Source organism: Prosopis cineraria, unplaced genomic scaffold, assembly GCF_029017545.1.
Source record: "Prosopis cineraria cultivar Desert tree isolate PC_DT_omini unplaced genomic scaffold, ASM2901754v1 PC14, whole genome shotgun sequence".
NCBI lineage: Eukaryota > Viridiplantae > Streptophyta > Magnoliopsida > Fabales > Fabaceae > Prosopis > Prosopis cineraria.
This window is the reverse complement of record NW_026555345.1, coordinates 11,204,850-11,225,362: the sequence shown is the minus strand read 5'-3', so window position 1 is coordinate 11,225,362 and position 20,513 is coordinate 11,204,850. Positions and strand designations below refer to the sequence as shown.

General features: G+C 33.5%; 1 protein-coding gene across 1 annotated transcript; it reads left to right on the top strand.

Annotated features, from left to right (window-relative positions):
• The first annotated feature begins 4,571 nt into the window (after positions 1–4,571).
• Positions 4,572–20,300, top strand: LOC129292649 (pentatricopeptide repeat-containing protein At5g04810, chloroplastic). Its single transcript, XM_054930240.1, has 10 exons — positions 4,572–5,586; positions 7,387–7,514; positions 7,858–7,998; positions 9,422–9,508; positions 9,898–10,051; positions 11,241–11,300; positions 12,499–12,927; positions 17,510–17,805; positions 18,004–18,133; positions 19,695–20,300. The coding sequence occupies exons 1-10, from the start codon at positions 4,627–4,629 to the stop codon at positions 20,220–20,222; spliced, it is 2,913 nt and encodes a 970-aa protein (XP_054786215.1). The 5' UTR covers positions 4,572–4,626; the 3' UTR covers positions 20,223–20,300.
• Positions 20,301–20,513: the final 213 nt, after the last annotated feature.

Genomic DNA, 20,513 nt, shown 5'->3' with positions numbered 1-20,513 from the left:
AAAATAATTTCTAAAATTTTGATATGTGTGTTTTAAATTGTAAAAAGTAATTTAATTTTAATTATTTTCTCAATTTTTTGAAATAAATAAAACAAAAAGGGTTTAAATTTTTTTTTAATATTTTATGATTGGGAATTTAATCACAGTACTTGCAAAGCCTTATTGACTAATAGGTAATATAATTATTCCATATATCTTTGGAGATTCTAATATCTCACACGATAAAACAATTAAATTTATTTAAATACATTTTTAATTTTATTAATTTAATATATAAATTATATATGTTTTTTTTTAAAAAAACTTAATCGTTATATCTGCAGAGCCTTATTGACTCATACGATAGTACGACTATCCTAAATATCTACGAAGATTCTAAAATCTTACACGATAAAAGAATGAAATTTATTTAAATATATTAATTTATTAGATTTATTAGGCATGTAATGTGTGTGTGTGTGTGTGTGTGTGTTTTTATGAAATCCTAATCATTATACCTATGAAGCTTTATTAACTTAAGTGGTAATGTGATTATTTTAGAAGTCTATGGAGATTCAAAAATCTCACATGACTTAAAGATATAATCAGTAAATATGATTACAATTTAAATATATTAATTTGGTTAATTAATTTTCTAAATTTTATATTATATCATTATTTACAAAAATCATTTATTTATTTCATATAAATTGAGAGTCACAATATCTGCAAGGACTTATTATTCTACATGATAATGTTATTAATTTAAATCTCTATGGAAATTCTTAAAATCTCACATGAAATTTAAATAAATTATTTATAAAAAGGATTTAATTTTAATAGTGGGTTTTTGAAATCCGTATTTAATGTACACAAATAGGCCCATCATAAACGTGCATACAATCGTGATATAAAGTGTCATAAGGTATATTTGAATGTAACAATATTATAAACAAGCAAAGGGCCTTAGGATTGATGCAAAGAAGAAAATCATGCTCTTACACATTAGTATGTTCTTGCATGCTAAAAACATATTTAAAATTCAATTTAAAAACCCTGTCTAACAATCACACTAATTCTTTCATTGTTGGAGACATCATTATAATGGGATCATACCAAAATCATACACAATCCAGTTAGGACAATAAGCAAAATTTCATTAAGGATTTCTCAATGTTTAGTATCTAGCCACATATTACAATATGAGTCAAAACACACAACATTTAAAACTCAAAAATGATTTCTCCCAGCCCGTGCCTATGTGTATACACCAGCTCAAAATTATAAATCGCGAAACAACTCTAAATAATCCTTTAGTCCAAATTTTGTATGCCTTCAACAACCTGCTAGCTATTAGACTGTGAAACAAGCCTTAAATCATAGTTAGAAATATAACTTGGGACTAGACTTGACTGTCACATAGCAATGCCCATGGATGATATGAACTGAACATAAGTAGCAGCAAGCCTTGATTAGACTCTCAATTACAAATAACCATTTTCAACATCTAAATCATATATCTAACCCAATCTATATCCTAACAAATTGCTTAAATAATGCAAAAATCCTTCAACCATTTGAAGTCAAGCCTTACAGAAAAAGGTTGAAACATTTCAAAAACCAAATTTTACAGTGTGGCATGAGAGGCTTGATCAGAGATCAGAATTTAGAGTATGAAAATTAATCCTAAAATTGTTACCAAAACGGGTGTCTTCTCACTTTCAGTTTCTGAATTCAACCGGCTTTCTCTTCCGCTTCTTTGGTCACTACTTCAATCTATTTCCAATGCTCTTGTTTTTAAATTATGAGCTTCACTGAGTCTTCCCCATCCTCAGCTCTTCATCTATCTCCAAATCAGTTTCTCTCTTTTTTTTTCCAAAAAAAACTTGTCTCTCAGTCTCTTCCTTTCCCTCTCTGTTTCTCTTTTTTTAGAAAAAACTTGTCTCTCGGTCTCTTCCTCCTCCTCTTCGTTTCTCTCTTTTTTTAGAACTTTTTTTTCTAATCTTAGTCTCTTCTCCCTTTGATCTCAGTGTTCTCTCTCAGTCTCTATTTTTTTTTCAAAAAACTCTCTCCCTCTCATCTCAGTCTCCTCCATCTCTGCTTTTCAGCCAATTTCTTCATACTTATATAGAGAATAGAAGGGATGAATGATTACTCACCTGCTCTACTTCTTGCTTTTTTCCTTCTCTTCTGCTACATTTTGTGTGTGTGTGTGTGTCAAAAGCTCTCTCATCTTTGGCTTTGCCATCTCTTCTCTGCCTCTGTGACTCTGGTTTCGTGTGTTCTCTGTGCATACTTGCTTCTTTTTTTTCTGGCATTCCTTGCTTTTCTCTGAGGTCGTCTCTAGCTTTTCAAATTGAAGGGATGCCATTTTGGATTTGCTCTCTGTGTCTACATATTTTTGCTCTACTCTTTCTTTCTGTGTGTTTTCGTGCATCTGTCTTCTCTGCGTGTGTTCCGCTTTCATGTGTGTGTTGCTTTGGTCTTCTTTTTCTTCCCTGTCTTTTCTGTCTGCTCCTTTAGCTTTCTTTCTGTGTGTGATTTCCCATCCCTATATGTGTGGCGTTTGACCGAGCAAATGACTTTGAGACCAATGGGTTAAGGTTTAACCCATCGGTTTATATCATTTATCTTTTTTAAAAAAAAAACCATAATTTTTTTGCTTTTTAATCATGTTTATTAATTTTAAAAATTAGAAAAAAATTTGATTTTGAATTAAGCAAGCATATATGTTTTTTGAAAGACAACAAAATTTAAAGGAAGAAATTCAAGAAGAGTTGACTCTCAAAAATTAATTCCTAATATTTTGAATGGTTGGGATAATTTCGAAAAGATTTTTCAAAGATTTAAGTGAATTTTTTTATTTTGTTATTATTATTTTTAAAATATAATTCTAAAAAGGATTAAATTTTATTTTTGTATTTTTTATTATTTTTTGGTTATTTTTAATAAATTAAAAGAAATAAGATCCTAACCAACAAAAGATTATCTATGTTAAGATAAAATTAAACCTATTAATTAAAGATTTTTTTATGAAAATATAATTCTAAAAAATATTAAATTTTATTTTTTATATTGATATATATATATATATATATATTTTGGTTATTTATTATTATTTTTATTAAATTTAAAAAATGTCTAGATAAAATACAGTGTTTACAATATATCTTTTCATTTCTTTGCAACACTACAATAAAATTTTAATAGTTAAAGGCCTATAAATATAAGTTTTGTCCAAAGTATATGCATCTAAGTAAATAAAAAATTCTTTTTAATTGTTTTCTCTCCCTCTTCTTGTCTTGTCTTATTCTTCATTGCTTTTTATATTAGTTATATTTTATAACAATTTAATACCATTGGTAAAAAAAAAAATAAACGTTGTATTAAGTGAAAATTTTCTTTTTTACTAAAATTATTAAATCAAATTTTCTATAAATTTTAAAAATATTTTTAAAATTTAGAAAAGTTAATCATTAATAATTTTTATTTTTAAGAATTAAAATGTTTAATCAATTAAATTTTCTTGATTAAAATAAAATAAATTATAGGAAATTAATTCGAAACCAATTTTGGCATAGAAAAATTAGAAGGAATTAATTAGAGATTATTTTTTCTATTATTATATTTTAGATGAAAAATTCCCCTGTGGCTAGTGATTTTTGTTAGGGGTGTTCAGTCAAGATCTATTCCGATTAGCTTGGTATTGTCCCGATTATATCGGAACGGGTCTTGTCCTAGCTCGAAAATAATCGGGATAAGGCTTTACAAGACGGGACAGGAAAGGGATTCAGGACGGGACGGGACACAGGATTACTATCGGGACGTCCCGTCCCGTTCCGAATATTATATAAATTATTTTTTATTTTAAATATGTTAATTATATTAATATAATTTATACTTATATTAATTATATCAATTATAATTTTAATACTTGCAATTCTTATTTAAAACTAAAGTTTTTTTATATTGATAATTTTAATGGCATGAAGTAAATATGGCGATATCTTTCTTTATAATATATTAATTATATTAATATAATTTATTCTTATATCTATCTATTTAATAACTTTTATTTATAACATATTTCTTACTTATTTTTAGAAGAGTAATTAGCTTAGTATATTTTCACTAAAGTAAAAGAACAATGATTTGATATTGTATTTGATTTGCCTGTTGTTGCTAATCTTATAGCATAAAGATCACTTGTATTTGTTATTATAATATATAGTTGTGATTAATATAATTTAATAATTAATTTTAAATTATTGTTATTTATGTACTTGTGTTGTTTTGATTTTAAACTTAATAAATTATATGATATAAAATTTTAATGAATGTTATTATTAAGATCTTTTTTCAATATTATTCCATTTATCGAAACGGCGGGACGTCCTGATCTTGTCCCGATCTCGTCTCGATTTTTAATGAGATGGGATGACTTTCAAGACAGAATGAGATACGAAATTAAAATTCAATCCCGATCTTCTGTCCCGTAAATATTTCTAATTCTTATTGTACTTAAATTTAAATAGTTAAATATTAAATATGTTGCTAGCAAAACTACAAAATATATCCGGTGGCCAGGAGGGATGGCCAGTGCTAACTGAGAAATGCTTCCTGAGAATTCTCCATCTAGCAGAGATAATGGAAGCCTTCTCATTCTCTTCCTCACAGTACGCAATTCCTACCACTAGCACTCCCTTTCCCTTATCTTCCTCTATTTTCGCAGCGAAACCGATTCCCTCCACCGCCACTTCTTCTTCCTCTTCCTCTTCTGTGTTTGTTTGCCTCAAACCACCGCCTGATTCTACTGATTATTCCAATTCTTCCTCGCTTTCCGGCAACCGGCTACGCCGCCCCAATAAATCCCTTCAAACCTCATCTCCTTCCTCGCAGCAGAATCCGTTAACTCCATCTAAGTCTAATCCTCTCAAGAAGAATCCCCTCAATTCTTCTGCTCATGTTACTTCCATTCCTAATAATTCCCACTCGCATTCCCTTACAAACAAGCTCTGGCTCACAAGCAAGCTCTCTCCACCACCACCGCCTCCTCCTTCGCCCCCGCGAGACCAAGATGAGGAAGAAACAGGAAACATGGATAGCCGTGAAACTGGGAACTCCGAATCTGATGACTCGGATACTGATATCTCAAACCCGGCAACTCAGTTCCGGCAAGAGGGGAAAATATTTGTGGGTAACTTGCCCAATTGGGTTAAGAAAAACGAGGTTACTGAGTTCTTTCGGCAGTTTGGGCCGATACAGAATGTGATTCTGATTAAGGGTCATAATAATACAGAGACGAATGCGGGTTTTGGGTTTGTGATTTATGGAGGTCCAACTGCGGATAATTCAGCCATGAAAGCTGTTGAGTTCGATGGTGTTGAATTCCACGGTAGAATTCTGACTGTGAAGTTGGATGATGGAAGGAGATTGAAGGAGAAAGCGGAGGAGAGAGCACGATGGGTGGAAGGGGACGAGGGAGTTGAGTATCGTTCCAAGTGGCATGAGGAGAGGGAGAGCTCTAGAAAAGAATTCAGAAAGATATTAGAGACTGAGCCAGAGAACTGGCAGGCTGTTGTTCGGTCCTTCGAGAGAATTAAGAAGGTTGAACAACTTTCTTTTGTCCTTCAATTGTTACGTCTACTCGCACTTTATTTTGATAGTTGCACAATGTTTTTTTATTTTTTTATTTTTCTTATTTTAGTATCATCTGAGCTTTCAATAATTGAAAAGATTGGCTTTGCTAAGTTCCCATTTCGTTCAGATTGGATTTTGTTGGGACAAAGGTAGCAAGATAATATTCACGTTAATAACTTCTCTGAAACTGATGCGGTGTGCAATTTATCATAATCAGTTTTCGTTTAAGTTTAATTTTGTCATGGTCGACTGAGTTAGATGGTCTTAGGTGAGAAGGTTCAAAATAAAAAGCCCGTTGGTATGCCTTTAACAGCTGAATCTATCTATCTATCGATTTACTTTTAATGCGCTAACATCAATGCAAGCATTTTACAGTGCCTTATTGTTGGCATATTACAACTTTATATTGTTGGGTTCATATCCTATTTGGACAGGAAGTGTAAATTCTTTACCAACATGATAGAGATTATGCATTATAATTTATATGAAATCTTAAATGAAAGCATTTCTACTTGTGAGGCCTCTTTCGTAGATTTTGAGGCAGCCAATATCCTCATGCGATTACTTTAATTGTAGATTAACTTATTTCACTTAAGATATAGCTGTTATGTTCATCTGACAACTTGGTATGCTCTGTTAGACAATTTTGGCAGCCTATCACTTAAATCTGACAAGGTTACATGATTTTATGTCTGCTTAAAGTCCCTGTAGCTATTTTCATTATGTTTGTCTACCATTGCAGAGAGATAAAGTGGCATCTATTGGTCTATAGTAGTTTGCAATTATCTTTGGCATGCTAAATATTCTCTAAAATTCAGCTGCCTAGGTCCTATGATAAGTCATTTAAATTCTATTTTCATATTTACTGCGCTTTCGAGCAATATCTTCTACCGTGTCCCTTATAGTACCAGAAATGTCCATATAGACATTTATCTTAATTGCATTAAACTTGTTTTTGGAGTTCGAAGTCAAATTGTGGGAACCAGATAGTCATGAGTCATTTTTTGGAAACCTAAAAGTTATCAGTTTGAAATATGTGGCCCTTGATCCATTCAGCAGAAGTGCGGAACATAAATTTGTATGTTTAATCTAGTTAGGCATGGGGGATAGCAAGGATGAAACTCCATTTTACTCTGTTAAAAGGCTCTCCTACCTTGTTAGGATCATTTCTTCCCAAAAGCTTAATGTTTTCAAAGAAGACCCATGAATGTTTGAGCTCGTGCTCAAATTAATTTTGAAAGATTTGACCCGATCGGTAGTTCATTCATTTACTGAATCATGTATCTATACAGTGTCATAAATCATATCTATCAAACCATCCCTGACTAATGTAATGAACATAATGACTAACAGACTCTAACTATATTAACCTCCTAACTGGCCTTACAAATTTAAGTTGTTAGAATTTGATGTTGCCTCTGGATTTATGATTCCATTAGTGATTTCATATGTTTTTGGAGAGTGAATGGTGTAATAAAATTGAGAAGTCTATGTTTGTAATATTATTTTATTTCCTTTATGTTTCTGCATATGATTTTGTTTTAACTTGTATTTTGTGATTTGAAGATTTCTTACCCTGTAGCCAGTTTTATGTTCTTCTAATTCAAATAAAATTTCTTCTTTTATAAAAAAATGTTTGTCCTTGTATTTATAGATTATATATTGCCTGGGCATGTATAAAAATTCATTAGTGATAAGTTTGAAAGATTGAATTTTAACATTCTGTTTGTTTCTCTTGGTTTCATTTTGTTGTATTTATGTCGTCAGCCTTCCAGAAAAGAATATGGCTTGATGGTTAAGTATTATGCAAGACGAGGGGACATGCATCGTGCACGTCAAACATTTGAGAGCATGCGAGCAAGAGGAATAGAGCCATCTTCACATGTGTACACGAGGTGATTTTTTTAAACAATAAAATCCTGTACCAGAGCTTCTGTAAAATTTTAATTTGATGTTTTGAAATCATTTTTTAAGCTTTCTAGCTGACGTTTTGATGGGCACGTGTTTTCTCCTAAGTAGTGAATGTTTAACCGAAGAAATTTTTTATTGAGAAAAAATTGCAACTTTCTTTTGACTATTAAAATCTTTACCATTTCAAAAATTTTCCTTAAAAAGAAATTCCATGTAATGATTTTCAAATAGCTCAAACTGGATATTTTTCCATCTCCTTTCACGTATATATTGATGCACAGTGGTTTTTCTTTTCTTCTGATGTTAATGCATGTTAAATCCTTGCAGTCTTATTCATGCTTATGCAGTTGGAAGAGATATGGAAGAAGCTTTACTTTGTGTTAGGAAGATGAAGGAGGAGGGCATTGAAATGAGTTTGGTGACATATAGTATTATTGTCGGAGGATTTGCTAGAGTGGGTGATGCTGAGTAAGCATACTTGACCACTGACCTGCACTGCTTTATCTTTTATCACAAAATTTACACTTCAGTTTCTGGCTATAAGATTTACTTTCAAGTATGATTAATGAAAAAATAGAGGAGAGAGAATTTAAACCTCTTAATATGAAATAGCATAGAGACATATGCTAGTTGAGGGAGACCAAAATTATAGTTGGAAAGCCAATCTTGTGGAAAATACAGTTCTCCAATTTCCTCATTCTAGGGATCCATCAAAAGTTATTTTTCATGTTTTGAGTAACTGGAAGTTTTACAAACATGCCATGGAAATAGAGAACTGAAAAACAGATGAAAAGCGAATCTAAAAATCAGAAATTTTTATGATACAGAACAGATCATTTTGTTGCAAGTAATTATGTCAGGTGAGAAACCTTCTTAGTATGTGCCATTTCAAGACGCCCAGGGTATGATTAGTATGAAGAAAATAAACCAATGTCCATGTACTAAAATCTTACAGCAAACAAGATTCTTTCTTCAATAATGAACGGAAAACACTGCGATTTAGAGTTAAAAAGTTATTGCAGGGCTTGAATTTTTTTGTAGACTTTCAGTGCACAAAAAGATGGCGAGACTTCCATTTATCATGATTAAAACTGATAATTTTTACTTCTCCAGAAATATTTTAGTATCATCATCACAATCCTTGTTCTCATTCAATTGAACTGTTCACATGTTTTTGGCTTCTCTGATATGAAGCAGAAATGAAACAGTCCTATTCTAGAAGATAATTAACAAAGAATGCTGGATGAGTAGATAATTAAAACTTTAAACTTTATAATTGTGATGCTGATGCTTCAAATATCAAGGTTAAATAATTTGATATAACTAAGAAGCCGAGTTTTCACTGGGGGGGGGGGAGAGAGAGATGTTTTGACTGTTAAGTGCTCACTGTCATCAGAATATGGTGCTGGATTATTGTTCCTATTTATTGTTTTTATGGGGAAAAGAGGCACATGCTTTAAAGATGAATTGGAGTTTCACTTGACTACAGTTTGAGTGAGTTTCTGCTTTAACATGTAAATCAAAAGTTTCATCTCTTTATTTAGGCTCTTTGTTTCCCTTTATCATAGAAACTGCAAAAACTAAGTGGTTGCATCAATTGTTGGGAGCTCTCATTTTTTCTCTCCCCCTTCTTTAAAGTGTCAAGTGGGCAACAAGGATTGGTTTTTGGTTTCATTTCTGACATTTAAATCGTTATATTGAATATTGTTGAAAATGGTTATCTGTACTTTGATATCCCTCTGTCTCAAATTCTGTGCTCCTCAACTGGTGGAATGTTCTTTATATAATTTGATATATCAATGTCTTTTGAATGGTCTGATAATATTTAAGTGAAGATTTAAATGTCACATCTTTATCATGTAGATAACATTATTTAATCTTGTTTTGGAAGTGCTGCAGATCACTGGTTTAAGGAGGCCAAAGAGAGGCATCTATCCTTGAATGCAATCATTTATAGCAACATAATTTATGCACACTGGTGAGTATTTATTTATTGTAATTCATTCATACAAACAAAATATATATATATATATATATATCTATATACTTATTTATTTATTTATTGTGTGTTTGTTTATTGGAACGTTCAAAACTATTTCTCTATTTTAAGAGAGGGTGTTCAGGTATTTGCAAGGTCATTTAGTTCATTTATAAAATCAGGTTTTAAGATGACCTAAGTCGTCCTGCATTTATTGTATATATTGAGAGATTTTTGGTTCACTATAAAGATTGGGGGATGCTAACTTCTACCCAAACTGGGGAATTTCCCATACATATTTTATGATTGCAAATGAGAGTTATAGATAATTAATCATCTCTGTCTGATTTTTTATTCTTTTGATTTTTGGTATCTTGGGTATATCTCAGCCAAACTCGCAATATGCAAAAAGCTGAAGCCTTGGTGAGGGAGATGGAAGAACAAGGAATAGATGCTCCCATTGACATATATCATACCATGATGGATGGTTATACTATGATTGACAATGAAGAAAAATGCTTGATTGTGTTTGACAGACTTAAGGTAAAAGCTTGTTCATAATCTTCTTCAATTTAAATGTCGGACAGCTTAGAAATTAATATAATTTCTCTTTCTTTTTTGCCTTGCAAGTTAGTTGGGTAGTTAGTAAAGGGTATAATAGGCAATAGGGAATGTTAGTGAGCCAACGGTTGTATAAGGAAATAAGGAGTCATTGTAAGGTGTGTGTGTGATATGAATTAATATTCAGGCTTGTTCTCATCCTCATTTCTTCTCTCTCGTATTTCTCTCTGCATCATCTCTATCTCTCTCTCTTTCTCTCATTCCCTCTCTTTTTCTTCCTTTCTCTCTCCTGTCAGAGTTATAAACATCCAACATATACCTAAACAATTTTTTGCACAAATTTTGTAGCCGCTAATAAGATGCAGCATATAATGGAAATATAGCTGCCAAAGAACTTTCCACCTAGCTTCAATTGTAAGGGAGGACTAACCAGTGACATTGATCTATCATTATCGCACATTATATCCTACATGTCTATTGGTATTAAGTGTAAATAAAGAAGCTCTCCATTGGACTGTCTGTTGAACCTTTAGATAATTAGAATGAAGATAGGTTGTCCAACATTATCTCTTAAGATTACCCTTTTCTGATCCTCCCTAAGCCTACTTATTGAGATCTTACTGTGATTTATTTCACTCAGCAGGTAAATAGGATTTAGTTGGTTACATTGCAATGGATTTTGCAATTGACTTTTTTTGAGACGCCTCTTCTATTCTTTAGTGTTAATTTTCTTTCTAAGAGTTTGTAACATTTCACATTTTTATCAGAATTTTGGAGCCACTGTAGTTTGAACATCCTCTTCCTGAATTTTTGTTTCAATAATCTGGCTTGCATCAGAGTGAGTGATGCTGGGCATGCATTTTATTTGAGTAGTTCCCTTATACATAAAACTGAGAAATGACTGAGCTTTTGGACTTCAGTATATTTGAGTACTTAATAAGCTAGGATCATAAATGATTTGCAACTATTTTTCTTTATGGAAGGACCATACATGAAGTGTCTAAATTGTATGCTTCTCAATCTTAATTCTCAGCACGAAGTGATTATTGTTCAAGTCATTAATTTATAAAAGTGTTCTTACTTCGATGTATGCAGTATTTAAATTATTTGAACGAGTACGTATTGAAATTGAATTGCTTGGTAACTTTTTTTTTTTTTTGCCTCCCTCAAGGAATGTGGTTTCACACCCTCCGTTGTCACCTATGGCTGTCTTATTAATCTTTACACCAAGGTAAGACATCTTCCAATTCCTTAGTTTAATTCAACTGGAATGTTCTTCTGATTTTTCAGTTTAGAGACAGGTTGCAAGTTCTCACTCCATTCCTCTCTCTCTCTCTCTCTCTCTCTGTACCTGTGATCAATATTCACCTTACTACAGGGAGGTGGGGATCGGTGATAGGTTTCGGATCTCTCTTCTTCTTTTGGCTGTTCGAAATACTTCCTGATTAATGATGACTTTTCTTTCCATTCTGAAGAAAAAACAATTGTATATTTTCTTGTTGATCATTGCTTTTGTTGCTTTCTATGTGAATAAACTAATTTTATCTGATTTAATTCAATTTATCTTTATAAATTATTTTTATTTAAAAAATATATATTCCAGTTTCAGGGTTTTAGGCAGAGAAAATTTCTTTTCTTATTTCAATGTTTTCCTAAAATGAGTAAAATGGCAATTTAGCCCTTAAACTATAGCCTAGGACTTGAACTTGTTTTTGGTGCATTTTCAACCCCAAAAATTTAAAATGTGGTAATCTTCCCACATCACTTTGACTGTTAGCTGACTAGAAAATTACAGAAAAGGACCTCACATTACAGAAAATTATCAAAAGAATCACAGAAAAGGACCTTATGAAGTGGGGGAGATTGCTACATTTTAAATGTTTTGGGGGTGAAAATACACCAAAAACAAGTTTTGGGTCTCAAATACTCCTGGGTGACCGGGTGTGTAGTTTAATGGCCAATTTGCCATTTTACCCTTCCAAAATTTGTATAATGGATGTGATTAGTTTCTGTTCGCTTAAATTCTTACCTGAAAGGTACTAAGTTTTTTGACACTGAAACGTCAACTTCCTTACGAGTTTTGAGTCAGCTTTAGATGCAACTAGATGCATTGTTATGAGTTTTTTCTCAGCTTACTTATTATCCAAGGCCTTCATACTTGTCCAAGGGTCCATGTTTTTGGTTTTAATTATTTGTTTTACTCTTTCCTGTCTTTGTGGTGTGATAAGAATAAACATGCTGAAATTTTCTATTGAAATAGGTCGATTCTAGTTATTTGTGTGATATATTGTGGATCTGTGATTTTTCTTGCAATTCTGACATTGTAATTGGCTTGCTTAATGCTTTACTTGGTCTACCACAAGATGTGTTTTATTTCTGACCCCAAGACGTGATTTATAAGAATATGGTATTCTTAATTTCTTTTCCAGATTGGGAAAGTTTCTGAAGCATTGGAGATTAGCAAAATGATGAAAATGGCTGGAATAAAACATAACATGAAGACCTACTCTATGTTGATCAATGGATTCTTAAAGTTAAAAGACTGGGCCAATGCCTTTGCAGTTTTTGAAGATGTTTCAAAAGATGGTTTGAAGCCTGATGTAGTGCTCTACAATAATATCATAAGAGCTTTTTGTGGGATGGGTAATATGGATCGTGCTATTCGTATTGTGATGGAAATGCAGAAGGAGAGGCATAGACCTACAACACGGACGTTTATGCCCATTATACATGGTTTTGCAAGAGAGGGACAGATGAGAAGAGCGCTAGATATTTTTGATATGATGAGGAGGAGTGGCTGCATTCCCACTGTACACACATATAATGCTCTTATTCTTGGCCTTGTTGAGAAGCGTCAGGTAACTTGTGCTTGACAAATAGTCATAAATTCCCACTGTACACACATATAATGCTCTTATGCTTGTTTTCAAGCTTCTAGTTTCTCCTTCCCTCCTCCTTTCATCTTCCGCCTTCCCTAAATTGTTTTTATTCCCGTTATTTTTTTTTTCCTCTCAAATTTCAATTGCTTCTACTGGTTATGCTCACTTCTCGTTGTTGTGCCTTTTATTTTCAAAAAACGCAACACATACTGAAGTATTGATGGGTTGACTGCTATTCAAGGCTGAAATTATGCTCCGGGATTCGAGAAATTGCTCTAAGGTTTGAGGGCTCTCCACAATGCGTGCAACAGATTCCATGCAAATCCTAGCTTTTGCTTTAGAAGGGTGCTAGTTTGAGGCTGAAACGATGCTCCAAGATAGGAATGCTAAATTAAAACCTTTATATATTATCCATTAAAAACAACCAAAATAAGCCTTGTCTCATTATGTGGGTCGACTATATGGATTACATGATGTAATTGTACTCTACAACAACAACAACAAGCCTTTATCCCACTAGGTGGGGTCGGCTACATGGATTGCAAGACGCCATTGTGCTCTATCATTTATTAAGCTTTTAGAAATATTATTAATTAAGAGATCACGTTCAACAACTTCCAAGAGTGTTCTCTTAGGCCTTCCTCTACCTCTCTTAATCGGACTCAAAGTTATATGTTCCACTCTTCTCACTGGTGCCTCCCTTGGTCTTCTTTGTACATGCCCAAACCATCTCAACCGATTTTCTACCATTTTTTCCTCAATAGGTGCCACCCTCACTTTTTCGCGTATATGCTCATTTCGAATTTTATCTTTACGTGTATGTCCGCACATCCATCGTAACATTCTCATCTCTGCTACTCCAACTTTATGCTCTTGCTGTCCCGTTAGAGCCCAGCATTCACTACTATATAACATTGCCGGTCTGATAGCAGTACGATAAAACTTTCCTTTAAGTTTATTAGGCACCTTACGGTCACAAATAACTCCTTTAGCTTTTCTCCAATTAAACCACCCAGCTTGAATTCTATGTGAAATATCTCCACTGATTTCGCCATCATTTTGAATAATGGCTCCCAAATATCTAAACTTTTCCACTTGAGGTATAATTTGATCTCCCAATTTCACTTCCAAATTATTTTCGGATAGTCCTTTACCAAATTTACAATATAAATATTCCGTCTTACTTCTACTCAGACGAAAACCTTTCGACTCCAATGTCCTCCTCCATAACTCAAGTTTGCAATTAACCTCTTCTCTTGTCTCTGCTATAAGAACTATATCATCCGCGAAGAGCATACATTTCGGGATTTCCTCTTGAATATGTTCCGTCAAAACATTTAAAATCAAGTTGAACAAATAAGGACTCAGAGATGATCCCTGATGTAGTCCAATCTTTATAGAAAAATCCTTTGTTTGACCACTAGGCGTTCTTATACTAGTTTTTACCCCCTCATACATATCTTGTATGGCTTTAATATAAGCAATCCGTACTCCCTTTTTTTCCAACGCTTTCCAAAGCACTTCTCTTGGTATACGGTCATAAGCTTTTTCCAAATCAATAAAAACCATGTGTAGATCTTTATCTTTACAACGATACTTTTCCATTAATCCCCTTAGTAGATAAATCGCCTCTGTAGTTGATCTACCTGGCATAAAACCAAATTGATTCTCAGAAATACTTGTCTCCAATCTCAACCTGTGCTCAATTACTTTCTCCCACAATTTCATTGTGTGGCTCATGAGTTTAATCCCTCTATAGTTAGTACAATTCTGAATATCTCCTTTATTTTTATAAATAGGAATTAATGTACTCCTCCTCCACTCATCAGGCATTTTCTTGGACCGTAAAATCACATTAAATAACTTAGTTAACCATCTCACCCCTTCTTCACCTAAACATTTCCACGCTTCGATAGATATACAATCAGGTCCGTTGGCTCTACCATTTGCCATTTTCTTAAGAGCTTCCTTTACCTCCTTATCACGTATTTTTCGATAGAATGATAAATTTTGTTCTCCTTCACCAGTTACTAAATCCTCCAAGTTACTAGATGAATCCTCTCCATCATTGAAAAGTTTAGAAAAATAAGTCTCCCATCTATTTTTAATTTCATCATCTGTAACTAAAATTCTTCCCTCTTCATCCTTAATACACCTTACCTGTTCTAGATCTCTTGATTTTCTTTCCCTATTCTTGGCAATCTTATAAATATTTTGCTCTCCTTCCTTCGTCTCAAGGTTCTTATAAAATTCTTCAAAAGCTTTAGAACGAACTTCACCCACAGCTCTCTTAGTTTCCTTTTTAGCCATACGGTACCTCTCCCAATTTTCCTCATTGTTACACAAATGTATGGCTTTAAAACAGTTCTTCTTATACTTGATTTTGTCCTGTACACTATTATTCCACCACCAAGACTCCTTATCTCTCGGACCAGAACCTTTCGATTCTCCCAAAACTACTTTTGCAACCTCCCGTATCTTTTTAGCCATATCCTCCCATATAATGTTAGCACTTCCCTGAGAATCCCAAATTCCTTTATCCAAAAGATTTCGCTTGAAAATATCTTGCTTCTCACCTTTTAATTGCCACCACCTAATCCTTGGTGTTACTACTTGTCGACGTTTTTGGATTTTACTCATAATACACACATCAAGGACTAGGACCCTATGTTGTGTCGTTACAGCATCTCCGGGTATCACCTTACAATTTTTACAAAGTTTTCTATCTGTGTTCCTAACCAAAAGAAAATCAATCTGCGACCTTGAGGCTCCACTTTTGTAAGTGATGAGATGCTCATCTCTCTTCTTGAAACAAGTGTTGGCAATCTTAAAATCATACGCCAATGAAAAATCAAGAAGAGTTTGCCCTTCCTTGTTTAGCTCTCCAAAACCAAAACCACCATGCACCCTCGCATACTGACCAACTTCCCTCCCGACATGCCCATTAAAGTCTCCTCCAATAAAAATCTTTTCACTCTGTGGTATATGTCGAATCAACCCCTCCAGATCCTCCCAAAATAATTCCTTAAGACTGGCTTCTGTCCCGACTTGCGGCGCATAAGCGCTAACAATATTAACAGTCTCACGTCCAATTATCATTTTTAAAGAAATAATTCTGTCTCCAATTCTGCTAACTTCTACAACGTTCTTCTTCCACTCCTTATCTATAATGATGCCTACTCCATTGCGTGCACTTACTTTTCCTGTATACCAAAGTTTGAAACCTTGAATATCCTTAGCTTCTTCTCCACGCCATTTTGTTTCTTGCAAGCAAATGATATTGATTTTCCTTTGAATCATAACCCCTACAACCTCTACAGATTTACAATTTAATGTCCCAACATTCCAAGTACCAAATCTAATTTTGCTCTTATGGACTAACTTCTTTAGTCGCGTGCGTCCAGAATGACGCGGTAGCCCTTGCTCATTTAACACTACATCCGGGCGCCGATGCAGCGGCTCTAACTCACTTATCATTATAACGTCTATTGTCCATGTTCATGATAGATTCAACAAATTTTTACATTGGCTGTTGATGGCCTAACACAACCCTCCTCTTTTACCCGGGCTTGGGACCGGCTATAAACATAGGCGTAGTAATTGTACTCTATTAATAACAAAGTGTTTGGGGATATTGTTAACCAAAATGTCTCATTCAACAACTTTCTTAAGTATTCTCTTAGGTCTTCCTCTGTCCTTCTTCACGTGGTTCAACATTATCTATTATACTCTCTTTACCAGTGACTCCCATAGCATTCTCTCTATACATGTCCAAATCAACTCTAATGATTTTCTATCATATTCTTCCTAATAGATGCCATACCTAACTTTTCTCATAAATACTTGTTATGGATTTTATCTTTTTGTGTATGTCTGTACATCTATCTTAACATCCTTGTCTTTACTATTCCAACTTTATGTTCTTTGTCTTTTTAAAATCTAACATTCATTACCATATAATATGACTAGTATTATAATAGTTCAATAGAACTTCTCTTTAAGCATATTAGATACCTTTTGATCACAAATAGCTTCTATAGCCTTTCTCTATTTAAATCACCTAGCTTATATCTTATGTGCAATATCCTGGTCAATTTCATCATCATTTTGAATAATTGCTTCCAGATATCTAAACTTTTCCATTTGTGGTGTGATTTGACCTTCCAACCTCATTTCCAAATAACTATTAGTTGACCTCTTATCAAAATTGCAATACATATATTCTGTTAAACTTCTACTCAAGCATAAACCCTTTGACTCCAAAGTGCATTTCCATAACTTTTTGGAGTTAATATTTTCTCTTGACTCTGCAATAAGAACTATATCATTTGCAACAAAAATGCAATTAAGGATTCACTCTTGACTGTTCTCAATCAAAATATCTAAAATCAAGTCAAACAAGTAAGGGATCAAATGTGATCTCAGATGTAAGCCAATTCTTATGAGAAAGTCTTGTCTCATTGCCAAATGTTCTTATTTATTTAAAGCATGTGCCCATTTACTTATACTTAACTTCTATCAATATGAACCATTTTGTGTGAATATGTTGCATTTCTTGCAGATGGAAAAGGCTGTGGGAATATTGGATGAAATGAATCTGGCGGGCATTAGCCCAAATGAACACACATACACGAGTATCATGCATGGTTATGCATCATTGGGTGACATTGGAAAGGCCTTCGAGTACTTCTCCAGATTGAAGAATGAGGGACTGGAGGTTGATGTATATACATACGAGGCTTTGTTGAAGGCATGTTGCAAGTCAGGCAGAATGCAGAGTGCTCTGGCAGTCACAAAAGAAATGAGTGCAAGAAAGATTCCAAGAAATACCTTTGTCTATAACATACTGGTTGATGGGTATGAATAACTTACTCAGAATTGAAGTTTTCACATTTATTTTAAATTTTTGTTGCTTTCTTGAATCATTGCAATGTCTATAGGCGTGTGTGACCATTTTTCATATGCATATCTACTCTTATCCAACTTATTGATGTTTTCCTTTTTATCGGCTTGCTTGTTCTTCCTATTCAAGTATCTTTTCTTAAACTTGCTTAGGTGGGCTCGGAGAGGTGATGTTTGGGAGGCTGCAGACCTGTTGCAACAAATGAAAAAGGAAGGGGTTCAACCTGACGTCCATACTTATACATCATTTGTAAATGCTTGTTCTAAAGCTGGGGATATGATGGTATGATATTAAATGATTTGCTTGCAATAATTGAACTTGAAAGCATAATCGTCTGCAATTTATATGACAATTGTATTGAATCACTTTAGCTCATGTCATGTTTGTTGTACATGTTACTTGATTGATATTGTATAATTTTATTGGTTGTTGATGTTAAAATTTTGTGTGCGCTCATCATCATGTGGCATTATAAGAATGAACGAAGGGCATTGCAAGAAAACAATGCTTTTGTCATGCATCTCATTATATGAGATTCTGATTTCAGTTCTGTTTGCATGTCTTAGAAGAGTTTCTACTTTCTTGTTCATGGAAATTTTTTTGTTATATCAGCTTATAGCTGGAGTATTAAATCTTGTCAACTAAAGGTTTTGAATCTTTTGAAGAATATTCTTGTTTAGAAGTAAATTTTCGGATTTAATGTAAGTAGCGTCAGAATTTGGTTACCGAGGAATTGGAGGAGGATTTAGTGATATTTAGTTAGGTGTCTGCTGTCTCCCTGTAAATCATGGTAAATACATCTGGAATTTCCATCAGCATTCCTTGATATTCTGCTTCTCATTACTTTCTGTTCTGGTAAGAATTAGATTTTAAAATATTTCTGAAAGCTCTATTAGGTTTTTTCATTGGGAAACTTTATGTTGGTCCTTAACAAGGGGATGGGATTTTAAGGAAATAAAACTAGGGAGGAAAAGTATAAGAGAGAGACCTTTTTCTTCCCTAACATAAAGTTTCTCCTTTAGTTTTCCCTTTCTTTATGGAGAAATTAGTGGGGAAGGGTAAAGAAAAAAAAAAAAAAAAGAAAAATTCCTTTTTCCTTTAATTTTCTTTTACAGTTTTCTTTCCTCCCTATGTTGTTCCCATTCCAAACAAAGTCCACGTTTCCCAGAGGAAAAAATTTCCCTACAGATTATTTCTTTTAATTTAATTCTTCAATCATCAAATTGCTTCGTTGTTTCCTTCCTTCCCTTATTTCATTTAAAAATTAGCTCCAATTCTTACTATTTACTGGTTGGGATGTCTACTTTTAAATGCGTGTTAATGGTGTCTGGTATGGGAATAACATCCAAGTCAGCAGACTGCTAAATCTGACGTTAAATTTTGGAGTAAAATGAGAGAAAGAGTAAGATTGCTAGGATGTTTATGGTTTAGGGATTCGTTTGAAAGAAATGATTTCCTGATGACTACATGAAGTTTTCCTCCTCTTTATTGTCTCACACACACACACACAAATCTTTAACAAGCTGCATTATTTACAACTAATGAATAACGTTGCTTCATTGACAAGCCTGGTCAATAGTACAGCTCTTATATCAGGCTCTACGTATTTCTTTTATTATCTTATTATTCTCATTTTTATTATTTTTTTAAATACATTTCTTCTATTTCATATCCTTTTATATCATTTTAATTTTGAATTTCCCACTTACAACTTCCCCAACCCCATCCAAATATATATCCGGTCTAAATTTTATCAAAATTGTTATCACACATAGCATTGGAAGTAAATCTAGTTTATATTATAACAGCTTTCTTTTTTTATCGCATTGTTTTTCTTCTACAGAGAGCTACTCAGATTATTCAAGAAATGGAAGCTTGTGGTATAAAACCAAATGTGAAGACCTACACCACTGTAATTCATGGTTGGGCTCGTGCTTCTCTTCCAGAGAAGGCATTGAAGTGCTTTGAAGAGATGAAAGCTTCTGGGTTGAAGCCTGATAAAGCAGTGTATCACTGTCTGGTGACATCTTTGCTTTCCAGAGCAACTTTTGCTGAAGCTTACATTTACAATGGACTCTTGTCCATATGTACAGAGATGGTAGAGTCTGAGATGACTGTAGACATGGGAACTGCTGTACACTGGTCGAAATGTTTACGGAAGATTGAAAGAACCGGCGGTGAACTTACACAAATCTTGCAGAAGACTTTCCCCCCTGATTGGACTTCCCATTCTGTTGTTGTTGATGCCAATTCTGAGACTGAAACTAGTGATGCTGAAATTGATGATGATGATGATCATATGCATGAGAGCAGTGATGACGATGACAATTCTGATTTTGATATCGTTATGTCTTACAGTTCACGGCCATGAATGTTGATGTTAATGTTAATGTTAATAGCAGTGAATGGGTTTTAAAGTTTGTAATTCCAATCCTTTTCCTTGTGCTCATGAGTAGACTTTTATACTGGAAAATTTGTTGACTGAAAAGAAAAGGTATAAAGAAGAGAATGATGCAGAGCTTTGAAGAGGCTGCTGATGAGAGGGCAACTTAGATAGCCATCTCATGGAAGCAAAACAGAGAATTAGAATAAATAATCATGGGTAAAGGTGTAAAAATATGCAGAAACTTTTTTTACCTGCAATTTATGATATCATGGACAT

What these genes read in the sequence shown, in the direction of transcription:
- LOC129292649 (XM_054930240.1), top strand. Translation starts at nt 4,627, where the DNA reads ATGGAAGCCTTCTCATTCTCTTCCTCACAGTACGCAATTCCTACCACT. An exon ending in TTGTGTTTGACAGACTTAAG is followed by an intron (nt 10,052 to 11,240) that starts GTAAAAGCTTGT and finishes GCCTCCCTCAAG; the next exon opens with GAATGTGGTTTCACACCCTC. An exon ending in TTATTAATCTTTACACCAAG is followed by an intron (nt 11,301 to 12,498) that starts GTAAGACATCTT and finishes TTTCTTTTCCAG; the next exon opens with ATTGGGAAAGTTTCTGAAGC.